At 45.5% G+C, this 27,160-nt stretch overlaps 2 protein-coding genes across 3 annotated transcripts in view; one reads left to right on the top strand and one right to left on the bottom strand.

The window, feature by feature from the left end:
* The window catches only part of SH3BP5 (SH3 domain binding protein 5), a 74,937-nt gene extending 57,262 nt beyond the window's left edge, over nucleotides 1–17,675 (top strand). The window contains exons 4-9 of the mRNA XM_079114424.1: nucleotides 2,825–2,989; nucleotides 11,980–12,110; nucleotides 12,969–13,011; nucleotides 13,686–13,905; nucleotides 16,287–16,547; nucleotides 17,031–17,675. Of these exons, the coding sequence (XP_078970550.1) occupies nucleotides 2,825–2,989; nucleotides 11,980–12,110; nucleotides 12,969–13,011; nucleotides 13,686–13,905; nucleotides 16,287–16,547; nucleotides 17,031–17,248 (1,038 nt within the window). The 3' untranslated portion in view covers nucleotides 17,249–17,675. The remainder of the gene's footprint in view (nucleotides 1–2,824; nucleotides 2,990–11,979; nucleotides 12,111–12,968; nucleotides 13,012–13,685; nucleotides 13,906–16,286; nucleotides 16,548–17,030) is intronic.
* Nucleotides 17,676–27,160, bottom strand: part of CAPN7 (calpain 7) — a 43,722-nt gene continuing 34,237 nt past the window's right edge. The window contains exons 17-21 of one of the 2 annotated variants that reach the window (XM_079114395.1): nucleotides 24,670–24,815; nucleotides 23,678–23,740; nucleotides 23,182–23,312; nucleotides 22,350–22,442; nucleotides 17,676–22,260 (exon numbers count right to left, since the gene is read on the bottom strand). In XM_079114395.1, coding sequence (XP_078970521.1) covers nucleotides 22,116–22,260; nucleotides 22,350–22,442; nucleotides 23,182–23,312; nucleotides 23,678–23,740; nucleotides 24,670–24,815 — 578 coding nt within the window. In that variant the 3' untranslated portion in view covers nucleotides 17,676–22,115. The remainder of the gene's footprint in view (nucleotides 22,261–22,349; nucleotides 22,443–23,181; nucleotides 23,313–23,677; nucleotides 23,741–24,669; nucleotides 24,816–27,160) is intronic. The other variant, XM_079114396.1, reaches the window with a different exon arrangement.

Here is a 27,160-nt window from a genome sequence, read left to right as displayed (position 1 = left end):
TTGCCTGGAATAACCAAGGGTGGGCTGGAGGCCCGGCTGGGAGGCTGAGATGACTGAGAGCCCATCATGCTGCTTGGCTCTTGGCGGGTCACTCGGTTCTAGAAGAGTGAGCATTCTTAATCCTATCGTGTAGCTGAGGCACACCCGAGTGGATGTGGGTTCCTGGTTCTGGGGCCACACAGTAGATCCACAGCAGGTAGGTCCCCCAGACACTTTGGAAGGGTTAGCCTAGCATTCATTCAAGATTTCTAGTCAATTCCTTTTTTAAAAAATTCATTCTTTTTAAAAATGTTTTGTTTTAGTTGTTGATGGATCTTTATTATATATATATTTTTATGAGGTGCTGAGAATCAAACCCAGTGCCTCACACATGCGAGGCAAGTACTCTATCTCTGAGCTCCAACCCCAACCCTCAAAAATCCATTCTTGCTGGGCATGGTGGTGCACGCCTGTAATCCCAGCGGCTCTCGAGGCTGAGGCAGGAGGATCGTGAGTTTAAAGGCTGAGCAATTTTAACAACACCCTAAGCAACTTAGAACCTGTCCCTAAATAAAATATAAAAAAGGGCTAGAGAGGTGGTTCAGTGGTTAAGTGCTCCTGGGTTCAATCCCCAGTACCCCCCAAAAATCATTCTCAAACTTTTTGTCAAGACATAGTATCCTACAGGTTCATAAGAGGTCTTCAGAGCCACAGATGCTTCCTCCTGGCCCCCTGGGACCCTGCTCTGGCAAGTCATCGGTGTCATTCAGTCCGCAGCTCAGGGTCATTCTTCCTGAAGAAGCCCTCCTCAGTTTCCCGTACTGAGTCATTTTTCCTTTGAATTCCACTAGTGGTATTTTCCCCTCTTCTGTGACACTTTTTTGTGCAGCCTTGCAGCACTGATCTCGGATGGTCTATTCCATGCTGATTTCAGCCAACGTCACTGTCCCAGTAAATTCCCAGCACCTGGAGGGCTGGTGTGTGGGATGCAGTCCGTGGTCACTGGATGGAGAGCAGGGTGGTAACCGTGGGTCACAAGGATGTTTCTTGCCCAGGGGCTGGTGTGCTCCAGAGCCTCTGAGGTTTCTTTTTCTTTTAACTTTCTCCATAAAGTGTCTTCCCTCAGCCTGTGGTTTCTGAAAAGTTCCTCCAAGTCATGTGAGAATCACTCTGGGGAAGGGTGAGGCCCCTGGCCTTTCCCTGTCGGAGTCCCTGGGTTTATCCCTTGGGTGTCCCTTTTGGGCTCATGTAACTGACTTAGGGACCTGGTTAACAAAGGGAGGGGGTGGGTGGGTGGGTGCTGCAGCAGGGCCACTTTTGGCAGTGACTTTCCATCCTCTGCTAGGGAAATCGAGACAAGCCTATGGAAAATGGTGACTGTCCTGTTTCTCTGCTTATTTCCTACATAGCTGCACAAGTAGTTATGCGGCCTACTCTCGGGTAACGGGTGCCTACTATCCAAAAGAAATAGAATGTGTTGTGGCACATGCCTGTAATCCCAGCGGTTTGGGAGGCTGAGGCAGGAGGATCGCCAGTTCGAAGCCAGCCTCAGCAACTTAGTGAGGCCCTAGGCAACTTAGCAAAACCTTGTCCTTGTCTCTAAAATACAAAAACGGCTGGGGATGTGGCTCAGTGGTTGAGTGCCCTGGGTTTAATCCCCAGTTTAAATTAAAAAAAAAAAAAAAAGAATGTGAGTCATCTATATAATATTAGATGTCCTGGTCGCCACGGTGAAATTAATGACTTAAAATTATCTTAATTCAATCATTTTAGATTGATTTAAAATTTTAACATATTTTATTGAGCCTGGTAGAGCCCAAATGTTACTTCATCATGATTTAAATTTTTATTTTATTGTTATTTATTTTTAGTGGTACTGAGGAGTACTCAATCGCTGAGCTACATCCCTCGCACTTTTTTTTTTTTGAAACAGGGTCTCACTAAGTTGCTTAGGGCCTTACCAAGTAGCTTAGGCTGGACTTGAATTTAGGATCCTCCTGCCTCAGTCTCCCAAGTCTCTGGGATTACAGCAGGTGTGACTGCATCTGGCCAATAGAAAATTTAATATGCAAATTTCTTTTTTTGTCCTAAGTCTTTAAACGTAGGGGTGTCTTGTCCTCATTGTGGAATAATCACAATTCAGAAGCTCAAGGGTGACCTGTGGTCAGCTGAAACATAGGTTGCTTCTCCCACTTGAGGTCCCTGAGAAGCAGCAATTCTGTTGCCACAACGAGCTCCTTTCCATTGTCTGGATGATGCTGTACTGGCCCTGTCACTGGTATCAGCATGGATTGAGTGCGGGACCACTTGGCAGTGACAGAACTGGGCCTGGGTTGACACCACTGGGAGCCCTGTTACAGCCCCGCTTCCGGCCAGCGTCGGGGTCTTGGGGAAGTGTACCCATGGGCACAGCTTGCCATCCTTAGGATGAAGCCAGGGATGCTTTCTGGTTCTGACATGTCATCTATTGAGCTTGGATCTGGGCTGGGAAGATGTCAGGGACCACTCTGTCAACCTTGGTCTCATTAGTGAGCCAGAGTCTCTGAGAAAGGCCGCCGTTGGCTGTCCCTGCTGTTCTCTTAGATTCTGGCCACAGGCTGACACATTCATCTCTTGGGTCCCAGACTTGAAAATTGTCCATTCATCAACCTGGTGCCCATGAGACACCTATCAGCCCATCCTGCGTACAGGGCCCTGCAGGTGCCAAGCTGTTCCACCGTGGAGAAGCAGAGGTGGATGGGGTGTGCCTCGGGCCCTGGGTGAGCTCATCATTCGCAGGGTACGATGGGCCCGGGAGGCCCTGCCATGATTGCCTGAGGCCTCACGAGGGTTCTTCTTTGCACAGGCTCAGCTGGAGGCTCAGAAAGCCACACAGGATTTCCAGAGGGCCACCGAGGTGCTCCGTGCTGCCAAAGAGACCATCTCCCTGGCCGAGCAGCGGCTGCTGGAGGACGACAAACGGCAGTTTGACTCCGCCTGGCAGGAGATGCTGAACCACGCCACCCAGAGGGTAGGACTCATAGCCCGCGTCCTGGGGGGACGTGGGTCCGGTCTGTGCTCGGGTGTGCACGGTGGTTTTCCCCAAGCATAGTAAACAGACTCCCAGGTTGCCTAAAAGCATGTTCTAAAAATCACAGGTCAGTTTCTCCTGTGGTGTCTTGGCTGGGCTTGGCTGGGCCTGGCACTAAGCTGCATTCAGGGATGATAGTCACCCAGTGACGGCTGGGGCTGCCCTTTCCCTGTTTAAGGTTTGTCTGAATTAGGTTATCCCCGAAGGTCTTGACAGTGGACTTGGGCTTCTCACAGGAGCTGCGATGTTTTCCAGGGTCTCTTCCCGGAGCCCTGGAGGGCTGTCTGGGTTTGGAATCCCAGATGGAAAGTCTTGATGAACAGTCTCTGCCTGGCACAGGGTGTGTGTCTGTGATCACAACCACCTGGGAGGCTGAGGCAGGAAGATCACAAATTTGAGGCCTGCTGGGCAACTTAGTAAGACCCTAGCTTCACAAAAAAAAAAACCTAAAGCATGCTCGATGTTCATTTAGGGTGTGTGTATACTGGTGATGGAAGCGGGGTGAGGGTCATGGTGAATAAGACCAGAATGAAGTAGGCACTTGGGCCTGGCTTTCTAGGGTGAAGCTGGGATTCAGGGAGCCTGCGTAGAGTAGGAAGTGGACTGTGGATGACCTTTATCCAGTATTAGACTCGTTGGGTTTTATGCCCTTATCCTTTGTCTCTTTAGCAGATCCCAGGACCTCTTTGGTCACCCTGCTCGGAATCAGAAGGGGTATTCTCTTGGTTTATTTGGGCTGCTATCACAGAACGCCATAAACCAAATGGCTTATAAAAATCAAATTCATTTCTTGTGGTTCTGGAGGATAGGAAGTCCAAGATGAAAGATCTGGCAGGGACCTGTTTCCTGGTTCATAGAGGGCTGTCTTTTTGCTGTATCCTCACACCATAGAAAAGCAAATGAGCTCTTATGAAAAGAGGCCTAGTCCCACCCTCATGACCTCATCCCCTCTGAAGGCCCACCTCCTAATTCTGTCACTCGGGGGATTAGATTATAACATGAATTTGGGGGGACACAGACTTTCAGATCATAACAAATAACAACCAGGGACAGTTGCTTGGCACAGTGACACTTGCTAACTCTACTGAGTTTACTAGGGGTAAACTTACTAGGGCAGAATATCCCTGGATACTGCTCTTCTCGTCCAGGCATGGCCCCTGGGATGTCCAGGCGTGTGTTCTGGGCATCCTTCAGCACTAGCCTCGGTCAGTTGTGCATACTCTGTCCCGTTCCATGCTGAGGAGCCAAGAGCCAGAAAAAGAACGCAGCAAGGCCAGAGGGTCACTGCAGGGTAGGCGTGTGAGCGGCACCTCAGTGGCTGCAACCGCTCCCTCCAAGACCTTGCTGATGAGGCAGAAGAGACATGCAGAGGGGTGGGGGTCGCAACTGTGGTCCGGGTGTCTGCGGGAGAAGCTGCCTGTGGGCCTGGAATAGAAAAGTCAGGAGGCAATGCCAATGGCCTCTCCCTTTTCCACTTCACCTGCCACAGCCGCTCAAGTCCTGGGGTATCTAATAATTAAAGACGGCCTTGAGTACCCTTAAATAGCAAGCCTGACACACAGATCGCTTGAAGACTCAAATCTGGGTTGACTTTCTGCCCTCTCTCCTGGCAACCTGAGACACTCTGGCATTTCCAGCTTGTGTGGCTGTGAGTCTCCTGCCCCCTAGTGGTCATGATGCTCATAGAGCTGAACACAGACGGGAATTGTTGAGTGGCATCAGCTTATGAAAAAAACAGGGGAGGTTAGTGATCTAGGGAAATTCACAAGCCAAAGCCTGATAGTCACAAAAGAAAACAAACAAATAAATAAATAGGAAATTAGAACTTAGCTGCAGGCCCGCCTTTCTTTTTAGTACCCCTGGTGCCCCGCTGAAGATCCATACCTGCCTTGAAGAAATGATTTCAGAAATCATTGCCTCTATGCCTTAAAAAAGCATGAAACAGATGGCCGTGGTGGTGCATGTCTGTAATCCCAGCGACTCAGGAGGCTGAGGCAGGAGGATTGCAAGTTCAAAGCCAGCCTCGGCAAGTTAGCGAGGCCCTAAGCAATTTGTCAAGACCCTGTTCCAAAATAAAAACTAAAAAGGTCTGGGGATATGGCTCAGTAGTTAAGCATCCTTGGTACCAAAAAATTAAAATTAAAATTTTTTAAAAAATGGGGTGAAACATGCTTCTGCTTTTCTGAAAACCTTTTCTAGTCCTGGGACTCTAGTGGATGGTGGGTGGCTGCCAAGGACATTGTCCTCAGACTTCCATATTGCACAGTTCAGGAAGCACCTTTCACACCAGTCTTTGGAAATGATGCTCTTTGGAGTTGTCAGTGCACATACTGTGGAACTGTACAATATGGCTGTGACCTCTTGAGATCACCTGGAGTTTCATAGTGGCCTGGGAGGGCAATCTGTGTGCCTTCTTTGTGGCCCAGTCATTTGTTTTTTCTTGGTTATGGGGACAACCTGTGTTAATTAGCGAGGGTTCTGGGTCACAGGCCAGGATTTCCACCTCGGCTGATGTTTCTCTTCCTCGAGTTTCTTCTTGGTTGAATAGGCCTGAAATGCTTTTCTTTGAACTCCTGAGTTTAAAAATGATACTCTTGATATAGCTCAGTGGTAGAGCAAGTGTGAGGCTTTGGGTTGGAGTCCCAGCAGTACAATAAAAACAAACAAAACAAAAACAAAACTCAGGCAGCTTACGGTGGTGCACATCTAATCCCAGCAACCTGACCTTGTCTCTAAATAAAATACAAAAAAGGGCTGGGGTTGCAGTTCAGTGGCTAAATGCCCCTGGGTTCAATCTCTGGTCCCAAAAAGATAAAACTCAACACACACACACACACACACACACACACACACACACACACACACACACACAAAGCCTATGGCAAAGCACCCCACTACCACCATCACCACCAATGGGTATCACTAAGAAATTTGGCCTTCGGGGCCTGCTCTTTGATGGACCCTTCTTCCTGAAGGTCAGGTGCTCATAACTGGCTTTGAAATAGCTTCAGGGGACTGATACGGTGTCTGCGTTTAATCCCAGAAACCTGGGAGGCTGGGGCAAGAGGGTAGCAAGTTCAAGGCCAGCCTGGGCGACTTAGACTGTCTCAAAATAAAAAGGGCTAAGGTGGAGCGCAGCGTGAGAGCATCCCTGAGTTCAGTCCCCTGTAGGACGGTGGACAAAGAAAGAAAAAGACACGAGCGACCATGGACTTCGGGATTGAGCATTTTCCCCAGTGGGACTCATGTCCGCCACTTTGGAAGCCTGCCGGGGCTGGCGTGCTTCGTTTGCTGAAGGCTGATCCTTGAAGGTGACGAAGGCTCCAGAAGGCTCCAGAACGTCTCTCCCACCTCGTCTTGCTTCCGGATACGCCGGGAAGCTGGTGTCTTCCTATTGCCCTGTTCTTCCTCATCTCCACACACGCCTCACCTAAGGTCATCCACCTGTCCCCTCCCATGGTGACTTTCCACAGCCAGACTTGGAGCCATGACGGAAGCCAGCACCCTGGGCGTGCGAGGACACCAGTACTCTCTCTCAGGCCTCAGGTCACACCACAGACGGGGCCGCAGGAACGGCACCCTCTCAGTGCCAGGAAACAGCCAGTAGCTTTCCTCAGCGCCACCGAGGCTGCTGTGGAGCAGCCTCCCTTGGGCCACAGGGCTCTGAACCCCTCTGCTCTCCAGAGAGGTTTGGGCATCAGAGTGCCCGCTAGCCCTGGCTGCTTTGGCCTTGAAACAGCCTTCATGGGAAAGTGATGGCTTTTTTTTTTTTTTTCTTTTTTTTTTGTGGTGGTGCTGGGGATTGAACCCAGGGCCTTGTGCATTTGAGGCAAGCACTCTACCAGCTGAGCTATATGCCCAGCCCAAGTGATGGCTTTTTGTCCTCTGAGTTGGGAGACCCCGCCACCTATGAGGGAAGGATTGGCTTTTCTGGTGTCTGCGGAAGGAGCACGGTGGAGAAGAGGGAAATGTGACTTGGAAATGGAGAGGGGGTCCCTGCTTATGAGCTGGCAGCAGGTGGCTGCTAGAGAGGCAAGGCAGGACATGACCAGCCTCTGCTCCCTGGCCCTAGAGGGGACGTGAGCCCTGGGACAGCAGCTAAGCTGTTCAGGACGGCTGCCCTGACGCGAAGGGCTCTGAACCATCGCTCTCCCACGTGGTGCGGGGAGCCATCTTCTGGGGTGGTCCTGGAACAGGGGCGCAAGAAGAAATAGAAGATGCTGAGTCAGGTTCCAAGGAGCCCGTGAGGTTGCCTTCCCGGCCCAGGCAGGAGAGGGCCTGAGCTTAGCTCAGTTGAGAAGAGATGCTGGAGTGGAACTGAGGGCAGAGGAAGCTTGGAGTGGCAAGAGTTGAGAAAGCCACGTTGGAAGGCTGAGAGCCGTGCTGTGGATGTCCACCGGTGAGTTCAGGTTGTTCTAGGGTGTGGGACACAGCAAGGAGGCTGTTCCCAGTCAGGCTGGCACACCTGTTCAGTGCCCATTGGCTGGAAGGCACAGCTGTCTAGAATCTTCTGTGGGCTACCATGAGCAGGGGCTACCATTGAGCAGTAGCCCCGTGGTCCCTGGACCTATAGGCCCCAACTGCTCTGGTGCTTCTGGGAGTGGGGCAGCCTGTTGCACTTTGTCCCAATGTCCAGGAGTGGGAGAGGCAGGGTTCTGTGGTTTCCACAGCACCTTCATACTGGCAGACCTGCTGGCCTGCTTGGGCCTGGGTGCAGTGCTGGCTTTGGCTGCCTGGGTCTGCTGGGAGACATTGGGCACCAGTGGTCAAGCATTTAGGGTAGGCCTGAGGGGCAGGAGTGCATCTCCACAGGTTTGGGGAACCTCAGGATGTCTGACTTCTTAGTCCTGAAGGCTTGGTGGACACCCTCAGAAGCTCCCAGAGCCCATGGATGGTCCTAGGACACAGCCCACTCCAGTGAGGAAGTTCTGAAGCATCTGGAGGGAGGTGAAGACCTCTTTCACTGTGGACAATTATTTCCTCCAGCTAAATTCACCTGGAGCCTTCCAGCTCAGGGACAAGAGGCAGAAAAGCTGAGTTGTGACCCTTCCGTGGAGATGGCAGGCAGGGCTTAGGGACCTGTGAGTAGAACCGGGGAGAACTACAGCCTGCATCAGAAGCACTTCCTCCTCCTCGTCCATCCCCTCCGATTCCACGCACTTGAAACCCCTGTCCAGTGCCCCCTGGATCCCATACTGCCTTGAATTACAGTCACTGCGGCTGGGAGTGTCCAGGCCAATGAGGCTGTCAGCTCAGAGTGTAGTCAAGTGTGTCCTGTGCCGTGCCTTGCACACAGTAGGTGCTCAGTCAGCACATCCAGCTCTGAATTGAATACAATGGCGCTAAACGAAAGCAGGCCTTGCAGACCAGGAGCAGTGTTCTTGGAGTCCAGACCACAATACCTGGTTTGTGCAGGTTTTGAGGGGGACAAGGCTGCCTCGGGGCAGAGGTACAGGCACTGGTCTGATTGTTCAGGCTGGTCCCAGGTACCTGAGGGATTCATTATTGCTTTCCTCTGTTGCTGTCTCTGTCCCCTGCTGCTTCGACCTTGCAGGCACAGCCCTGCCCCTGGGCTGCCTTCTTCCTTCCTTACCCACCCTGCCATGCTACCAGCTTGCACACCTCATGCCAGATTCTAGGCTGCAGATGGAGAAGCTCCTTGGTTACCTAGGAGAGATGTACCAGGCTCACATTTGGTGGCCCTCTCTCCTCCTCAGGCAGGAAGCTGTATGTTTTGGGGGTGGGGTGTCTCTGGAGAGCTGGGGGTTGTGGGAAGGTGAGATTCAGACAGGATGCGGTAGAGGTGGCCCGTTAAGGAGGGAGTCGGATGTATGTGTCCCCTCCTCAGTCTTTACTGGCAGCGTCGCCAAGTGCGTGGAGCTCTCTGCGGGTTTAATTTTAGAAAGGCTTTGCTTCTGTTTGTAGCCCAGGGACTGAGGTAGACTGAGGGTCTGTGCGTGGCTGGTGACCACCTGGCGTCTCGCAGGGGACTCTGTTCAGTAGCCTTGAATTACAGCCTTGGGAACTCTGTCTGCTTAATACGCATTCTAGGTGAGCCCTGCCTCAGATCCTTTTGGCAAGAAAGGAGTCTCGCCTAGTATTTTGTCTTTGTTGATAAGCGTGGGTTTGGGGTTTTCATAAAGGTTACACCAGTAAATCCTTAGAGTTCAAGATCTGAGACAAGACTGAAGCATTTCTGCCATTTCCCAAAATGTCAAGCACAATATTTTTAGTGTATTTTGTTTTTTTGCGAAATGGTTGGTGTTAGAAGCAAAAGGGAAGGGTTCTCCTAGCCCTTTGGCCTTGGTTGAGAAGTCATTTTAGTATATATGTCATCCCCTGATGACTTAGCTCATTTCCCTTCTCTGACTTGGTGGGGATTTTTTTGTTTGGTTTGGTTTTGGTTTGTTTTTTTTTTGGTACTAGGGATTGAACCCAGGGGTGCTTAACCACTGAGCCACATCCCCAGTCCTTTTTATACTTTGTTTAGAGACAGGGTCTCATGGAGTTGCTTAGGGCCTCTTTAATTTCCTGAGGTTGGCTTCAATCTTGTGATCCTCCTGCCTCAGACTCCAGAGCTGCAGAGATTATAGTTGTGTGCCACTACCCCCTGCACTTGGGGATTGTTTTAAAATTACCTCGAGCCTTTGTTAAAGGATTTTTTTTTTTTTCCTACCAGGGATTGAACTCAGAGATACTCAACCACTGAGCCACATCCATAGTCCTATTTTGTATTTTATTTAGAGACAGTGTCTCACTGAGTTGCTTAGTACCTTGCTATTACTGAGGCTGGCTTTGAACTCAGTCCTCCTGCCTCAGCCTCCCAAACTGTTGGGATTTCAGGTGTGCACCCCCACACCTAGCAAGATGCATGTTTTTAATAAAATGAAAGCCTAAATCAATACAAATAAAAATGTTGTCATGGCAAATACTTTATTTAACTGATGGAGGAAAAAAAATGAATGGATACATAAGATGTTATAACAGTTCTTAAGAAGTTTTGAATTTAAAAGAGAATCCAAAAAATGCTTATATAGAAAATCAGGAACACAGAAGTAGATTTACAGTCAGATACAAAATTGGTCATTACTTAGAGGGCAATTGATAATCGATTACACCTCCACCAGGATACAGTTCATCTTTATTTCTCTGGATGAGAATCATCTGTATTTTTATCAGTTTTCAACAGCTCATAAGATTGTAAAATAGCTCTCCAGACAAAGTTGAATATAACCCGGGAGGGTCCCTAAACAGGACATCCTTGATTTTTAACATTTTAAAAAGTTTGTTACTTTTAGATATACATCATTGATTTTTTTTTTTTTATTCCTATAACAAATGCATTCACAATTTTCCCTGACACTTTTAAACATCGTTATTGTGAGTGAGTAACTGAGCCACTGCTCCAGACGGACTGCAGCTGTTGCCTGGAAGAGAGATACAACCCTGCTGTGGGCTGCTTCTCCTTGAATTTCACATTATAGGCAGGGTGGACCCTCTAAAAATTGTCCTGCTGGGGTCTGAGTGGGTGGACCACTGACTGAATGTCCTCCGAGCTCCTCTCTGATGCTCCTTAGGTAAATGAAGAATGACTCTTTAAGCCAGGTGTGGTAATACCTGAAATACTTGTAATCCCAGCAACTCAGGAGGCTGAGGCAGGAGGATGGCAAGTTTGAGGCCAGCCTCAGCAATTTAGCAAGGCCCTAAGTGACTTAGCAAGACCCTGTCTCAAAATAAAAAAGGGCTGGGGATATGGCTCATTGGTAAAGCGCCCCTGGCTTCAATCCCCAGTACCAAAAAACAAAACCGAAAAACCCTTTAGCTTAAAACTGTGCTCCTCCAGAGGGGAGGGGAAGAAACGGCCAGCTGTGCTGCGGCTGGATCTGCCCTGTGCCACCTTCCTCTTCCCTAGGGCAGACCTTGTCCTGATGGAACGTGAAGAAAGAATGATCGTCCATGTTTTTGAATTGCCTTGATTTTGTCCCCCGAGGACCCTTTTTAAAAAAAAAAAAAAAAAAGAATCATTTTTATCAACAGGCTTAACAAAATATTCCCTCTAGACTTTCCCACCAGAACTCGGACTGATCTCCTGGGTGGATTTTTAACAAACCTCAAGATTGAATATGAATGATGTGGTTGTCATTTTTGTTACTGAAATGTAAAGTTTGACCTTTCTGGATCCTGAATTTTTTCTGTGCCCAAAGAATTCAGGATATTTGGGGGAGGATACACCAGCTGAAGTCAGGGTTTCCTTGTTGGCTTGACTGCTGCCAGACCTGGTCTTGCTAGTTCATTTGGTTGTTTTCTGGTTTCTTGATGAGGCGTGCGCGCGTGCGCATGGAGACACACACACACACACACACACACACACACACACACACACACACACACACTACTGGGAATGCAACCCCCAGGGATGCTCTTTTTTTTTTTTTTTTTTGAGACAGATTTAACTAAGTCACCCAGGCTGGCTTCAAATGTGTGATCCCCTGCCTCAGCCTCCCAAGGCACTGGGATTACAGGCACACTCCTAGTTTCCTGATGCTTCTTTAAGTTCCCATTCATGCTATGTGGTCATTTATCTGCCCTTCAGCCTCTGCCCCAAGCAGGTAGCAACAGGAGCTCAGGATGGCTCCTTAGAGCCAGGAGGCCAGAGCAGAAGAAATTGGTTGAATCTGAATATTCCAAAATTTCCTGATTTTTATTTTTCCATTTTCTTTCCCATAAACTTGGCCATTTACTCTTACTAGGCAAGGTTTTCACAAAATAGATCCGTGAGAAATTTTCTAATCCTATTTAATTGGGAAGTTGGTTCAGTCTAAGAGTCTGCCTACTAATTTCCTCAAAGAACCTTTTCACAAGATGATATAAGTGACACTGACCAGGAGCTGTTCTGGGCTTGACTGAGCGAGCCTCTGCTGTTGTTGAAGGTCATGGAGGCGGAGCAGACCAAGACGAGGAGCGAGCTGGTGCATAAGGAGACTGCAGCCAGGTACAATGCCGCCATAGGCCGCATGCGACAGCTGGAGAAGAAGCTCAAGAGGGCCATCAACAAGTCCAAGTGAGTCTGGGTGCAGCTGGGCTGCCTGGTTGACATCTTCCACATCTCACCAGAGCCCCCTGCCCTGGCCTCCTTGGCCTCCATGTTCTCTGTGACCCCCAGAGGCAGGGGATGTGAGGGGTGGGTAGCTCAGGCATGCCATCTTGGGAGACACGAGATTCTCCATACCCACCAAAGGCATCCTGCAATGCCCTCGTCCTCTGCATGCTAGCCATGGGGACACGGGAGCTACGTGGGTCAGCTCTAGGACCGACATCACAGCTCCTAAAGAGCCACGTTCTTCTGGCTGACTCTGAATCCAAGGGACTTGGAGAAAGCTGATGTTTCTTGTCCCTTCTCTTGATTGTGATCTGGTTGGTTCTGCCAACCACCTAACTCCAGCTCTGGTCCAGAAGGACCAACTGGAGCCCCCAGGCTCACAGCGGCCCCGCCATGCCCAGTGAGTGCTGTTCTCGCCCAGCAGAGGAGGTGGTCTAAGTAGCCCCTCCCCCAGCCTCATTGCTCTTCATCCTTGCGGGGCAGATCCATGTCAGCGCCACTGCTGGGCACAGCTGTGTGGCTTTGAACTGCCCCTCCATCGCCACCAGAAGGAGAGTAAACCAGGTGCAGGGTCCCCAGTATCTAGAAATGAGCCTCCGGTCATCAAGCCCCCGTGAGCCCAGCACTTCTGTCAGGCGTCTGTCACTCTGGCCCCGAGGCTGGGAGTGTCACCTTCATCTCTTGGCCTTGTCAAGAGTTCACTAAATCCTGGGTGTATGACCTGTCCTGCTGCAACTAAGGTCTCCGATGCATCTCATGGAGTTTGCTGTGGTCATCGCGTCCTATTACTCTTACCCTTTGCCTTCCTGTCTTCCGCAGACCTTACTTTGAACTCAAGGGAAAGTACTACGTGCAGCTCGAGGTACGTGTCGCCTTGGGATTTGTCGCTGATGATTTTTTTTTTCTGCACTCCAATCCCCGCTTTGGTGTGGTAACAGGCTTTCAAGTGACCCGTTTGCTGTTTCAAGGGGAGAGTAGAGAGACGTATTTTACTGAGTTTTTCGATCTGAAAATGGTTTTGGTTGGGTCTCCCATGGCATCTGAAGCTAACTGCCATCTAGTGACCGTACTGTACACTGTGTACTCCTGAGACCAGCGCCACCTGGTAAACCTGCTAGAAACGCAGGTTCCCAGGCCTCAGCCTCCACCTACTGAATCAGAACCTCGGGGTGTGTGGCCAGCGATCTGAGTTCTCACCAACCTTCCAGGGAATTCTGACACAAGTTTGAGAACCAGTGCCGTAGGGACCAGATGGCTAGACTGTGGGACTTCCGTGTGTTCCTTCCCTGAGGGGCTGTAATCCACCAGTGAGAGTTTCCTGTGATCATAGCCTGTCACCTGGATGGGCGTGGAGGGGGTGGTGGCTGACTTTTCCATCTGGTGAGTAGGTGGCTGTGACGAGTAATCCACCCTCTTAGTCACATCTTGAGAAATTCTTTGAAGTGCAGAAAATGTACTTGAACCTGTCCTGCAAAACGTGGCTTGGGGCCAGCTGGGGCAGCACTCGCTGACTGAATCTCCCGTGTTCCCGACCAGCAACTGAAGAAGACGGTGGACGACCTGCAGGCCAAACTGACCCTGGCGAAGGGCGAGTACAAGACCGCCCTGAAGAACCTGGAGAGGATCTCGGATGAGATCCACGAGCGGAGGCGCTCCAGCGCCATGGGACCCCGGGGCTGCGGCGTGGGCGCCGAGGGCAGCAGCACGTCCGTGGAGGACCTGGGGGGAAGCCAGCCCGAGCCCGATGCCGTTTCTGGTGAGTTGGGCAAGCAGGGCTCGCGTGGCCCACGTGATCCTCTGCCAGGGTCGTCTTGCTCCGGGGTCCCCACCTCTCTGCCCATCACGGCAGGATTTCGGAGTCGGCAGCCCTGCAGGCTGCTTCTGGTGGCTTCCCGAGTTTTATGGAGTCCCGCGTTCATCTAGGTGCTAAATGTTGCTCAAAGAACTTGGGAAAATGTTGCACCTTCCTCCCTCTTGGAGAGTCGGAGAACGTTCAAGGTTCTGAGAAGCCCTGCAGGGAAGAGCTGTCCAAGACTAGGGACTTTGGCATCAGACTCGATTTGCATCCTGGCCTTCACGATGTAGTCAAGGGGTAGCCTTCTATTTGTTTTTTCACCTGTCAAATGGAGAGTGTGATAGCATCTACTACTTTTTGTGAGGGAGGGTGGTGGTCAGGAGTATATGAAACGATGCTTGGTACCCCGGTAAGCGCTCAGCAGCCGCGCGCTGGTGTCTGACCTTGGACACCTTTTTTCCAGGGCAAACCCCTGGAAAGCTGACAGGTGTGATTTGGCTTCTGGGACATTCAGCAGGAAACCCTCTTCAGCACTGTCTTGAAGCACTTCATTTCTTTTCCTTTTCTGTGGAATAATCCCTGTTGGCTCTTTGCCCTTCCTCAGGAGTTCACTTCCATTAATACAATGTTTACGTGTCAGATCCAAGGTAAAAGAAATATGATTTGGAACTATGATTTAAGCAATGACTCTGTGTGTTACTTTAGTATAGATCAGCTCACAAATCCTGTATGGAGGGGATCACAAAGCTCAGAGGCATTAAGTAACTTGACAGAGCCACATGGCAAAAGTGGAGTTAGAATCTGAATTTAGGTCTGAACCCATTTTCTGTCCCCAGCATTATAGCACTTATCATTTATAACAATCTTGTACAGATGCTACGAGGCTATTTTTAAAGATGAAGGATGAGGGAATGGGGAGTAGGAAAGACAGAAGAAGCGGAGCTGTGTGCAGGCTGAAAGGAACATTAGCCGAAGGCCGAAAGGCTCTGAAACCAAGGGAATGACACGTCCCTGGGCCTTGGTTATTCTGGTCCACAAACTCAGGTACAGAACACTGTAAAAGAATTTTGGCCGGGCACAGCAGTGCACGCCTGTAATCCCAGCAGCTCGGGAGACTGAGGCAGGAGAATCACAAGTTCAAAGCCAGACTCTGGGAAAAGCGAGGCTCTAAGCAACTCAGTGAGACCCTGTCTCTAAATAAAATATAAAAAAGGGCTGGGGATGTGGCTCAGTGGTTGAGTGCCCCTGGGTTCAATCCCTAGTACTGGGGGGTGGGGAGAAAAAAATTTGTTCTTTGCAGCAAATAGTGATCTAGGCAGGTTTTGTTTTTTTTTTTTTTTTTTTTTTTTTGCTTTTTGGTACTGGGGATTGAGCCCAGGGTACTCTACCACTGAGCTACATCCCTAGTCTTTTTTGAGACAGGGTCTCACTAAGTTGCTGAGGCTGGCTTCAAACCTGTGTTCCTCCCTCCTCAGCCTCCCAAGTCACTGGGATTAAAGGTGTATGCCACTGCACCCAGTCTATGCAGGTTTTAAGTGTGTCTTTTACAAGATCAGAAGTTACCTGGAAGAAAACAGAAATGTGATGTTTGGACACCAGCGCGCGGCTGCTGAGCGCTTACCGGGGTGCCAAGCATCGTTTCATATACTCCTGACCACCACCCTCCCTCACAAAAAGTAGTAGATGCTATCACACTCTCCATTTTACAGGTGAAAAAACAAATAGAAGGTCACCCCTTGACTACATCGTGAAGGCCAGGATGCGAATCGAGTCTGATTCCAAAGTCCCTAGTTTTGGACAGCTCTTCCCTGCAGGACTTCTCAGAACCTTGGATGTTCTCTGACTCTCAAAGAGGGAGGAAGGTGCAACATTTTCCCAAGTTCTTTGAACAAAAAGCTTTTGCTTTTTTGGTGTCATGATAAAGCTCTTGTCTTTGAAAGACCAGCACTGTTTGGGATATATTCCAGTGGGCCAGCACCTCTTCCTGTGTATGTGTGGTTCTGTTTTGGGGGGAACTGAGGTGGAAAAGAGGTCCTGATCTATGGCTGAATTCATCTTCATCCCTCAGCAGACTCTGGTACCCCGATTTCTAGGGCAGGGGTTGAGATTACTATTGAGACACTGATATTCCACAGACCCAGCTGCTTTGCTTCATGCTGCTTTGGAGGCTGCAAAGAGAGGCTCAGGGTCACGTTCTGCTATTAGGCACCTCATGGATGGATTCTGAGTCCCTGTGCTGTGTGTCACTGCCTACCTGCAGGACACACTTTTGCAGGTGTTTCAGGAACTCGGTTACTACCTATCAGACCCTGAATGACTGGTGTTCTCTCTCTCATCCCCAGTGGCCTCGGAGGCCTTTGAAGATGACAACTGTAGCAACTTTGTGTCTGAAGATGACTCAGAAACCCAGTCTGTGTCCAGTTTTAGTTCAGGACCAACAAGCCCATCTGAGATACCTGACCAGTTTCCTGCCGTCACAAGGCCTGGCAGCCTGGATCTGCCCAGCCCAGTGTCCCTGTCAGAGTTTGGGCTGATGTTCCCAGTGCTGGGTCCTCGAAGTGAATGCAGTGGGGCCTCTTCCCCCGAATGTGAGGGAGAACGAGGTGAGTCACAGCCCTCTCGTCCCATCGTAGATGACCTGCTGCCTGACCTGTGTACTGCTCCAGACCTCTGCCAGCTCTCGGGGCTCCCCGTGCTGCCCTCTGGGGTCTCTGTGAACATCCTGTTGGCCTGATCACCAAGATGGTTTCCAAGGGCTATTCTGGGGGTGGTTTCTGGCTCTTCTTCGCCAGCTTTAATAAAGTAGAGCCTACAGCCTGTGTCTCCTCAAAACAGTCCCCTTGGCAAGCACCTGCTGGAGAGTTGTTTCCTGGCTACAAAATGAAAATGACAAATCCATCACTAATGATAAGTGATATATAAAACACGGAGGAATAAAAGCTGTAAGTGATTATGTGCTAGAGAACCTGATATGCACCGTGGGCCATGCTGGGAATTCTAGAGGGCTGAGTTAGCCGATTGGCTCGTGATCGAGTAATGCAGAATTTTCTGTCAATACCCACCTGATAACCTTTGTATCTCTACAGGAGACAGGGCAGAAGGGGCAGAGAATAAAACCAGTGACAAAGCCAACAACAATCAAGGTCTCAACAACCGCAGTGGCGGTGGTAGCAGGGGCAAGAGCCAAAGCAACTCCTCCCTGGAGGGCCAGGCCTTGGAGACCCGGATGAAGCAGCTCTCCCTCCAGTGCTCCAAGGGAAGAGATGGGATTATTGCTGACCTAAAAATGGTGCAGATTGGCTGACGCATCCAGGGCTATGGCCCACGTGCAAATCAATATTTATACATGAAACTGGAGAACGTTGTGCCAATAATCATTTAATATATGCCAAATCTTAAGCATCTGCTCTAAACTGCACTAACGAAGTTTCAGTGACCTTGAGGGCTGAAGGATTTCCATCTGGTAAGAGCTCTTGGGCTGGGCTTACAGGACAGGGTTTGTTGCAGGTGGAATGTGACCAGGGTCACACAGCCTTTGCAGAGCGGACCCTGTAACAGTGCTGAGGAAGCAATAATTAGTTCCGTGAAAGAACCCCAGCCAAGAGGAAGCTTGGCCAAACTGGGGACCCCAGTGGGGCGTCTCTTTCCCTTCTGACCCTCAGTTTGGGGAAACTGAGATGTTCTCTCCCACTATATCCCAGAGCATCTAAATATTTTTTTAAAATTCCCCCCCACACAACAAAAACTCAAATACTCAGAGCACACCTTTTTGACCTAGTGAAGGCTTAAATAAAATGCAAGAATACAGATCATGTCCATTACCTCTGCTGTCCAGAGGTGGCTTTTTTAAAAGCATGTATGCTGGAACATTTATCAAAAACCATTTTCTAGGAAGGCTACCATGAACTGCACTTTTTCTGGGGGAAAGGTGAACGTCAGTGTGGGGAAGGGGGGATGAGGGTAGCAGGGACAGGTGATAGAAGGGGATTTGTGGCTTTGGGGAGAAGGTTCTATAGCGTAACCTTATCCTTCCAGCCGAGGGGATTTATTCTAAGAGAAGTGCATGTGAAGAATGGTTGCCATTGTTATATCTAGATTGACAAGGTGTTAATTTCTCTGTAGGTTGTAACTTTAAAAATAAATTATTGAAGGTTATGCTGCACTAGTATTCCTTAGAGGAAATTGTCCTTAAAGCTAGAAAAGGGAGTAGGCATGTGTTGGCTAAGGCTGTTAAATAGAAGCAATGGAGTCTGTTATGCTAATAGTGTAAGTGTTAAGACTGCTCTTCCTTGTTTTCATGATTCTGCATATTTAGAGCACTGTATATTATTTGTCCTGTTTCAAGAAAATTTAGCATTTCTAAAAGAAAGCAACCTCCCCATTTCAAGTTGTCTGTTAACTGTCAGAGCTGTGTACTTCAGTCATTTGTATATCTCTTCATACTGTAGTGGTTTCTCCTTTTTTATTGACTGATACAGTATCCCGATTACAAGGTTATTTTGTACTTGTCTCAATACCTTGAGTGTAATAAAAACTGCTTAAGAAAACTGTGTGTGTGACATCAAATCCCAGTGGTTGCGTCTGGCAGCAAGAGCATGGAATGCAGCGGTCTTCTTTCTCATTGTCAGTGCAGGTCCTGAATCATAATTAAGCCCAAAGGCCAAAGTTTGAATTAAAATCCCACTCCTGCCGAAGCAGAGCAGGGAGGAGCCTGGCCAGGAAACAGGCAGGTGGCGGTGCCCAGGAGAGGCTCTTGGCCTCTGGACAGTGCCATCTCCCAGGGAGCTACAGTCTCTCCCAGAGACTGGTTTAACTGGCTTGTGGTACACTTGGGTGCTGCATTTTTAAAAGCTCCCCAGGTGATTGTAAAGTACTTTACTGATTGAGAATTGAATTGGTTATAGGTGACCCTTTCTCCAGGGCCAATGTTGGTGCCGGGCTGTTAATCTGCAGATTTCACGTCTGCATTTCAACTTAAAAGCATGCTATGGGAAAAGTGCAGGAGAAGCCAATAATCATGAGGGTGTTAAGGTATTTTACCTACCTAATGTTTCATCTCAAAGTTCATCAAAGTCCCTTTCACTGTTTGTGGGTGGTTTTCTGGTTTCGGTTTCCAGTGTCGGGGATTGAACCCACAGCACTCTTATTTCTGAACTATATGAACTATATCCCCAGTCCTTTGAGACAGGGTCTCAGTGAGTTGCTGAGGATGGCCGCCAACTGGGGATCCTCCTGCCTAAGCCTCCCAAATTGCTGGGATTATAGGTATGCATGGCTGTACTAAGCAGTTTACTTGAATTACAGTAATCCTATCTTCAGGGTCTGCTCTCACATAAAATCCCCCTGCACCATGGATTCTAATTAATAGTAACAGACTTTCTTGAATTACTGTTAGCAGAACCCATTCCCTGCAACTGAGGCATTGCTTATTTCCATCCCCTTTTCTGGAGGAAAGAAACACCATTTGGAAAAGCAGCCAGAATTAGGGTAACTTAAAATTCCTACCATGTTGCTTAGATACATTGTATATTCTAATGTTTGGAATCTAATGGATAATGAATTTCTGGCTCTGCTACCCAGAGTGTTGTATCTTATATTTGTATTTCTCTAAGTACTTCTTGCAGAGACTGGAAATGGGATGGAATTTTCTATGAATCGTCTACTATTCTTGTCTTTAAGAAGACAAAGCCTAGAAAATCAAGGTACAGTGCTATATCCTCATTGAGGTGTTAGGATTTAATCTGGTTTCCTGTGTTCCCTTTTCCCATCCCTTTCCCTACCACTTGCTTGTCTCCTGCACCAGAAAGGGATACAAACCACCCTTGGAACCTTTCATTGTTATCACCTCATGTTTTCACATTTCTAGGTTAAAGTAGTCTGCCCCCACTTCTGTAGCTCCAGTCTCATAACTTTCTCTGCAATATCTGACGGTTATGAGAATTCCCTGTTCTCAACTTTACTTTCCCCAGCACACTTGTTATAACCCTTGTGTGCATTTCCCACTTCTAAAAACATAGTTCCCCCAAACTGATTCTTAGCCATATTGAGTTCATATTTAACTTCTGGTTTTTTAAGTGGCCTCAAGTTAACAGCACATTGCCAATTCCAGATCTGAATTTTTCTGGACAATTTTACTTTAAAAAGTATATTCTGATTCTGAGCATCTGTACACATACTGAAATTAGAAACCTGAGTCATCTTCCATCTCCCTTTAGCAATTCCTAGCTAGTTCTTCTGTTTCAAATCTGTCCCACGGTTGTGATTTAGAATTTCAGAAGGGCCTGGATTATTTCCTCTCCCTATGATCCCTTCCCGTTTCCAACTCATCTGATGGTGGTTACCTTCCTACAAATAGGTCTGTTCATCTGCTTTAATTACAGCCTGCTGCCCAAGATGGAAAGAGGCAGAGGTGCTGAATTGGGCCTCTGGATAGACAGCTTGTGAACCTGGGGTCAGATCTTTAAGTTCTTAGGGCTTATTTCCTCAGTTGCAGGCAGGAAATAATAGTGCCAATACGTTAGCCACTGGGAAGATTAACTGCTGGCTACTTGCTATGATCTGCCTCTTGAGTCTTTATCTTCAAGGTTCAAGTTAAAATAATTCTTCGAAGTAAGATTTTTTACAATGATCCTGGCAGAATTATTCCTTCCCTTGTACCACAGAACTCTACTTACAGCTCTATGGAATTCAACACCATCATATATTAAACTGTTCCATTATAGGTCTCTTCTATAGATTTCAGGTTAGGGATTAGGTCAATTCAGTATGCATGCTGCACATGATCTTTAACACATGAGGTTTAAATCGCGTGTGTTTATAATAAAATGACAGGCACTGTGGCAGATGGCTGTAATCCCTGGTATGCAGAAGCTGAGGTCGGAGGACTGCAATTTCAAGGCTAGCCAGGGCAACGTAGCCAGACCCTGTCTCTGTAGCTCAGTGGTACAGCACTTGCCCAGCACGTGTAAGGTCCTGAGTATGGTCCCCCGTACTGTGGGGGGAAAAAAGTGCTAAAATTGAAATCACAATTATCCGCCATTAAAAATTCTGAAGACTTATTTTCATGCAAATAACCTCTTAGATGTAACACTAGATGAAATAGTCAAGCTCTCTAAACTATGTAGTTTCCATGTGTATAAACATTTTATTTCAATTAAAGGCAGTAGAAATACAAAATAAGTTTTGATAATTATAAAGTAGAGACAATGAAAAATCCCACCCTACTAATTTTCAGACCTTTAAAATCTGAAGTATTCTGTTCTGATGGGTTTTTATGTAAACACCTGGGAATTTATACAACACTAGTTCTTGGTAATTCACTTTTTCTGAATGCTATAACAACCTGATCACCACATACTAAATTCTCACTTTCTTCAAAGTGCCATTACCACAAGAGTACTGAACTATAGAGCAATTTTAAAAGACTATACAACCTAATTTGTAATGTCTTCAATCTTAGATTTACTTTCATCAACCTGATAAAATTTTAATAGTGAATATTCCTCAGTTCTCTTTCTACTTCAATGGGAGAATGGGTATCTAACAACAGCCTTCATTCTTCAGCCTAAGCATCTTCATGCTAAGCTAATTAGTACTTCTTAAAGCTTTATTCTTTCATAACATCTGGGCAACAAACATTTAAAATCAAATGCAAAATCAATCAGTTATAGTGGCATGATTCATTTGGTAATCAGTTGCCCTAGATGTACAGCGGAGTCAACACGAGCAGGTTTAACTCACAACATGCTCTGTAAAAAAGGGAAACATAATATAAATATTTCAGGATATTAAAAAATAGCCTGCCTGCCATTTCCACGCAGTGAGTCTGTCCCTCACTTATCCTGATCTGGTCTATTCTCCCGTCTTCTTAGCAAAGGCATCTCACAGTGATGACTGAGTCTAATCTTTAATCAGATGCATGTTTTTATACAAAGTGGCCTCTAAATGCAAGCCACCTCTATACAAAACCTTTGTAAACAGTACTTCTAGGGGTGATTAGGGTAATCACAACTATATACAATTCTTACCAAACACCATGACAAGCACCAGATTCTACTGTCACACGTTAGATTTAATCCCATTCTGATTGTTTATCATCCTGAAGATGTATGTCCTCGCTTGAAGAGCTGATGTTTGGTAAGTCTAAAATCTGGTAACTGCTGAGAACTCCATCACTGAAGTTGTGTTGTCTTGATGGGGATGACACTATTAAAGTCCAAGAAGAAAGGTCCTTCTTGTTTAGGCAGAAAAGTACTGGGAATGACGTTGAAGATCCCAGCAGGTATATTTTCTAATTCCAGGTAGCAAAATCCACACCTATATTCAGGGAATATGAGAATAAGGTTTATAGAAAAAAATGCCACAAAATAAGTATAAATTGAATATAATCAAAATGTTGACATTACCGATAGTCACCACTAGATTTTCTTGAAAAGCCATGGGGACCAGGATCTCCCACAGTAGAAACTGTTACAACCTCAAAACCAACACTGTATTGCCTAGTGTTAAACATGAAAATCACTGTATTAGCAAATAGCTGCAGATACTTGATTTAAAGTAATCACACCTAAAGTGCAGATTTACTATCAGATTAAATATATGCTTTCTCAAGCTTCAATAGGAGTAAATAGTATTCTGAAACCATGTATGCTATTTTTACTCTTAATTGTGTAAAGCACCATTTATATTTAATTGAAGCCATAAATACTAAGATTGCTTTGTAAAAGACCATGTTTTTTACCACAGGTTCCCCAGGGAATAATTTAAAACAGTCATTCAAATTAAAGATGAAAACACTATTATTGTAATAAGCAGGAAAGAAAGAGTTGGAATAAAGTCTAGGTTTACAGAAATAATTAGCAGATGATAGACATGACATTCCAAATGAGTGGTTAAAGGAATAAGTTAGATGATCTGACAATTTTAGAGAACTGTATCTCAGGTCAAATATACACCTGTGCTGTTTTCTAGAAGCTGTACTGCTTCTCCTTTCACACTGAAGTCCAGTCCAGCTGGAACTGATTTTTAGATCTGAATGTAAGATGGGGATCTAATCCCTTCTTATAAACGGGTACTTAACTATTCCATACCCTTTGTTGAAGACGATCCTTTCCCTATTCCTCTACAATGCCATCATCATGATGACTCAAATGTCCACATATGCACAGGTTATTTCTACACTTTCAGTAAGTTCATTTTTAATACAACATCAATTTACAAAGACCACTCATGGCAAACCTTGGTCCTCTTAGTTCAATCAGTAACGGCCCAGTCTTTTCTAGATGGAATTGGTAGATGGGGTTATTTTTGTGAGTCTCTGGGAAATTTCCACATCCTCCAGCACTCTGACCACTCCATTTTCCATTAATCTAATAAAAGAAAAAAGTCCAAAATGGAATGGTGAAGTTCTGTTAAAGACAAAACTCCTTTCTACCTTAAAATTCCACTGTGCCTCCACCCCGTCTGCAAATTTATTCTTGAATTCTGCTTTAAATGTTCATCCACATGAACTTGCCTAACAACCAAGGTTTGTTATTTTTTCTTTGAATCACTTCTGTCCAGAGACACCTAATGTTGCTCAATGAAGATCTTGTGTTCCATCCAAAACTGGATGCTACAGTATTTCCCTTACATTCCAATCAAATGTTTTTATTTCATAATGAATTGTGAAGAATAGTGAAAAAGGAAATTCTGAAAGAAGGCCGAGATTAAAAACGCGAAAGAATTTTCTTACCCGCTTTGATAAAGTGTATGGTGAGGGAATCTTTGAAAAAGTAAAGCTGCAAGCTGAATACACCTAGATCAGAAAAATAAAGCATAGGATTAAAAAACTATTGAGAAACTTTATACTTATGAAAAGATCAAGGTGATAATAGGGACTGAGGTTGTGGTTCAGTGGTAGAGCACTTGCCTAGAGGCACTGGGTTTGATCCTCAGCACCACATAAAAATAAAAGGCATCGTGTGCATCTATGACTTTAAAAAAACCGTACATGTTTAGTGCGGATGCAATGCTTTAAAAATTAGGTAATGTAACAATAAAACTGGAAAACAAAAAAGTGATTGGTCACCCTCTCCCCTTACTATTGAGAGAATTTTCTTAAGCTTTGATCAATATTGTGTGTGTCTGTTGTCATACCAAGTCATTAATCTACAGGCAGCCTGGGATCATGTCAGGTTTAATGAACTGGAAAGCTAGGGATCCTGGCTTTCTCTGCCACAAAGGGAAGCAGACAAATCAATCTTTCCAGGCCTCAGCTTTTCCACCTGAAGAATGAAGGAATGGTAGCCTTCCCAATGTCCCTCATCACTAAAAATGTATTCAAATTCAATTTCTTTACTTATATCTGGCAAACAAATCCTTATAGAACAAAATTACAAAGGTTATTGTAAAAGTTCAAAGTTGTCTTTTTAAAAGTATTATGCAAACTAAAGGAGTTTTTATTCCTTCCTTTAAAATTGAATTTATTAGTCCAATACATCTGTTATCTTAGGATATTACTATTACTAAAATGAACTATTACTGTGAAAATCTTCCGAGTATAAAACATTGCTTCTCAAAAACATTTTTGACAGGGAGCATCATAATAAATGAACTGCTAAACACAAAAATAGAGAAAAATGAATTTTCCAGAAAAAAGTTTTCTTCAGATAATCCCATTTACAAAGCAGAGCACATTATGTACTTTGTCATTGTGTTTTGTCAATGCGCGTTGGTTTTACTTACCCGCACTGTGTAATGGATTGTATTCTGCTTTTCATATTGAGAAACCACTAATGTAAAGGTGTGGGTGCCAGGTGTGGTCAGCTTTATCTTTGTCAAATAATGAGGGCTGTTAATTCGAATTCCATCAATATATGGAGGTGGGTCAGCTGCAAACAGACAAGAAGGTTTACAGAACAGAAGACTTTTCTTTCTTTAGTTTTTTGCAATTGTATGGCTGGAAGCAGAAAAAAGTAAATACATGAGACATGTCGACAGCTCCTGAATTGTCCACTTTTTATTGATATTAGTAATATTAGTGAATTATGATTTCAATTTAAAACTTTAGTTTCTAACAAGCAAAAGCAATCTTATGGAATTTGTTCTATGAGGTACAGTAATCCTTGCTATTTGCTTTGTCTTTAATTTCAATAATTCCTACTATTTGGTCAGTTCATTTTCCTCCAGTAGAGAATTTTATTTTTTGGTACTAAAGACTGAACCCAGGGGCACTTTACTACTGAACTACATCCCAGCCCTTTTTTAAAATTTGTTTTTATTTTGAGGGAGGGTCTTGCCAAGTGCTTAGGGCCTTACTAAGTTGCTAAGGCTGGCCTTGTACTGGTGATCCTCCTGCCTCAGTCATTGGGATTCTAGGCATGAACCACCACAACCAGTCCTCCAGTAAAGGATTTTTTAAAAATTATTTTGTTTTAGTTGTAGGTGGACATAATACCTTTATTTTATTTTTATGTGGTGCTGAGGATGGAACCAGGGTCTCACATGCTAGGCGAGTGCTCTACAACTGAGCCACAATCCCAGCCCCGACAGAGGATTTTAAAGTCAGCATTATTAGCTACTCTTTTTTTCTTTCGAGGTGAAAGAATTTTAAAGATACAAAAAAAGTACATTAAAAAAAAAATCTATATTCCCCATGACTTAGAATTAACATTTTTGGAAGTCTCTTTCTTAAAAGTTTCTTTATTAAACAAAATCACTTTTAACAACCACCCTTAAACTCCCTCCTGCTGATGGATTTGGTGTGGTATCTTTTCAGATTTTCATACATACAAATACACTATCCTAAAAATGAACAATTGTTTTCTATGTAAGTACATCTTGAGCATCCCTAATACCTAAGTCCTATGGATTTCAGAGCATTTCAGATTTTCAGATTAGGAATATTACAAAATCTGAAACACTTCTGGTCCCTAGCATTCTGGATTAAATGATATTCAACCTGAATAGGTCTTGTTTTATCTTACATTTTTTCATTCAATGTTATGATCTATATTGTTCTATACAGAGTTTACTACTTTTAACTGCCCATATAATATCCATCATATAAATAAGAAACATTAATTGGTACCATATTAAGAAAATCTGAGATATTCAGATTTGTTTTCAATTATGTTATTACAAACAATGCCATATGGTATTCTCTAGGAGTCTCATTAATCAAGCCTGACAAATCATTTTAGGTATATTAATTACTATATATCACAGTACCAATGCTATATATTACCTAGTTTGTCTAGAAACAGTAAATATTTGTAATATGCTGTATTCAAAAAACTAAACATTTTAGTATCTCAGACAAGTCTCTAATACTCAGAGGTGGTGTGATCTTGTGAGAAGAGAAAGAATGGGCACATCTGTGATCCTGAACAAGGTTTTTAACCTATGTCTCAGGTCATTCTTCTCTCAATGGGGAACAAAGTCTGTCTTATTTATTTCAAAGTGTTGTGATGAAAATAAAACCATAAAACTGAAAGTATTCTGAAAAAGTAAAATCACTATAATTAAAAGAGGGTGCACTGTTTAAAAAAACTGAATCATCTTTACTTTTTAAAGTAAAAATAACAAAGTATTTAAAATTGAAAAACCATACATTTTTATACTAGGAATACATGCATGATATTTACTTTATAATGACCAACATGAAAAATAGCTAGTTTAACCTGGTATTTTTCACTGGGCCATAACCATTCCAGAACCCAGGGAGTATTAACTAAGAAGATCTGCCTCCCCCCAACACAGTATGAGGGAGAAGACTGCCATTATTTTCCTGTAATTAAACAAAATACTACTCAAAACCACTTCTGGTCCCATCTCCCCCATCACTACCCTATCTTTGCAGAGCCACCTTTAAAGAACTGTAAACAACTGCTCCTCTTCTGCAATCCATCCATTTGGGCTTTTAGACCCACCTCTCAACAGCACCTGCTCTTGTCAGGGTCAACAATGACTGCCCAGATGCTGTCTCATCTCCAACCTAACGTTATTTGACCTCTCAAACAGGAATAGATGCAGCTGTCCATTCTTCCTTTTGAAATATTTTCTTTGCTTGGATTATATCAAACCTCTCTGTTTCATCAGGCACTCTGTTCAAATTCTTTTACTGTCACCTGTTCCTCTGCTCAACCTCAAGATGTGTGAGAACCCAGGGGCCAGGTCCCGGTGTTCAACTCTATTTACAACTGTCTCTGAAATGTTGATTATATAGTCCTGTCTT

Source organism: Sciurus vulgaris (assembly GCF_902686455.1).
Source record: "Sciurus vulgaris genome assembly, chromosome: 16".
In the NCBI taxonomy this organism is placed as follows: Eukaryota; Metazoa; Chordata; class Mammalia; order Rodentia; family Sciuridae; genus Sciurus; species Sciurus vulgaris.
Note: the sequence above shows the minus strand (reverse complement) of the source record. Positions and strands in the feature narration are given on the sequence as shown.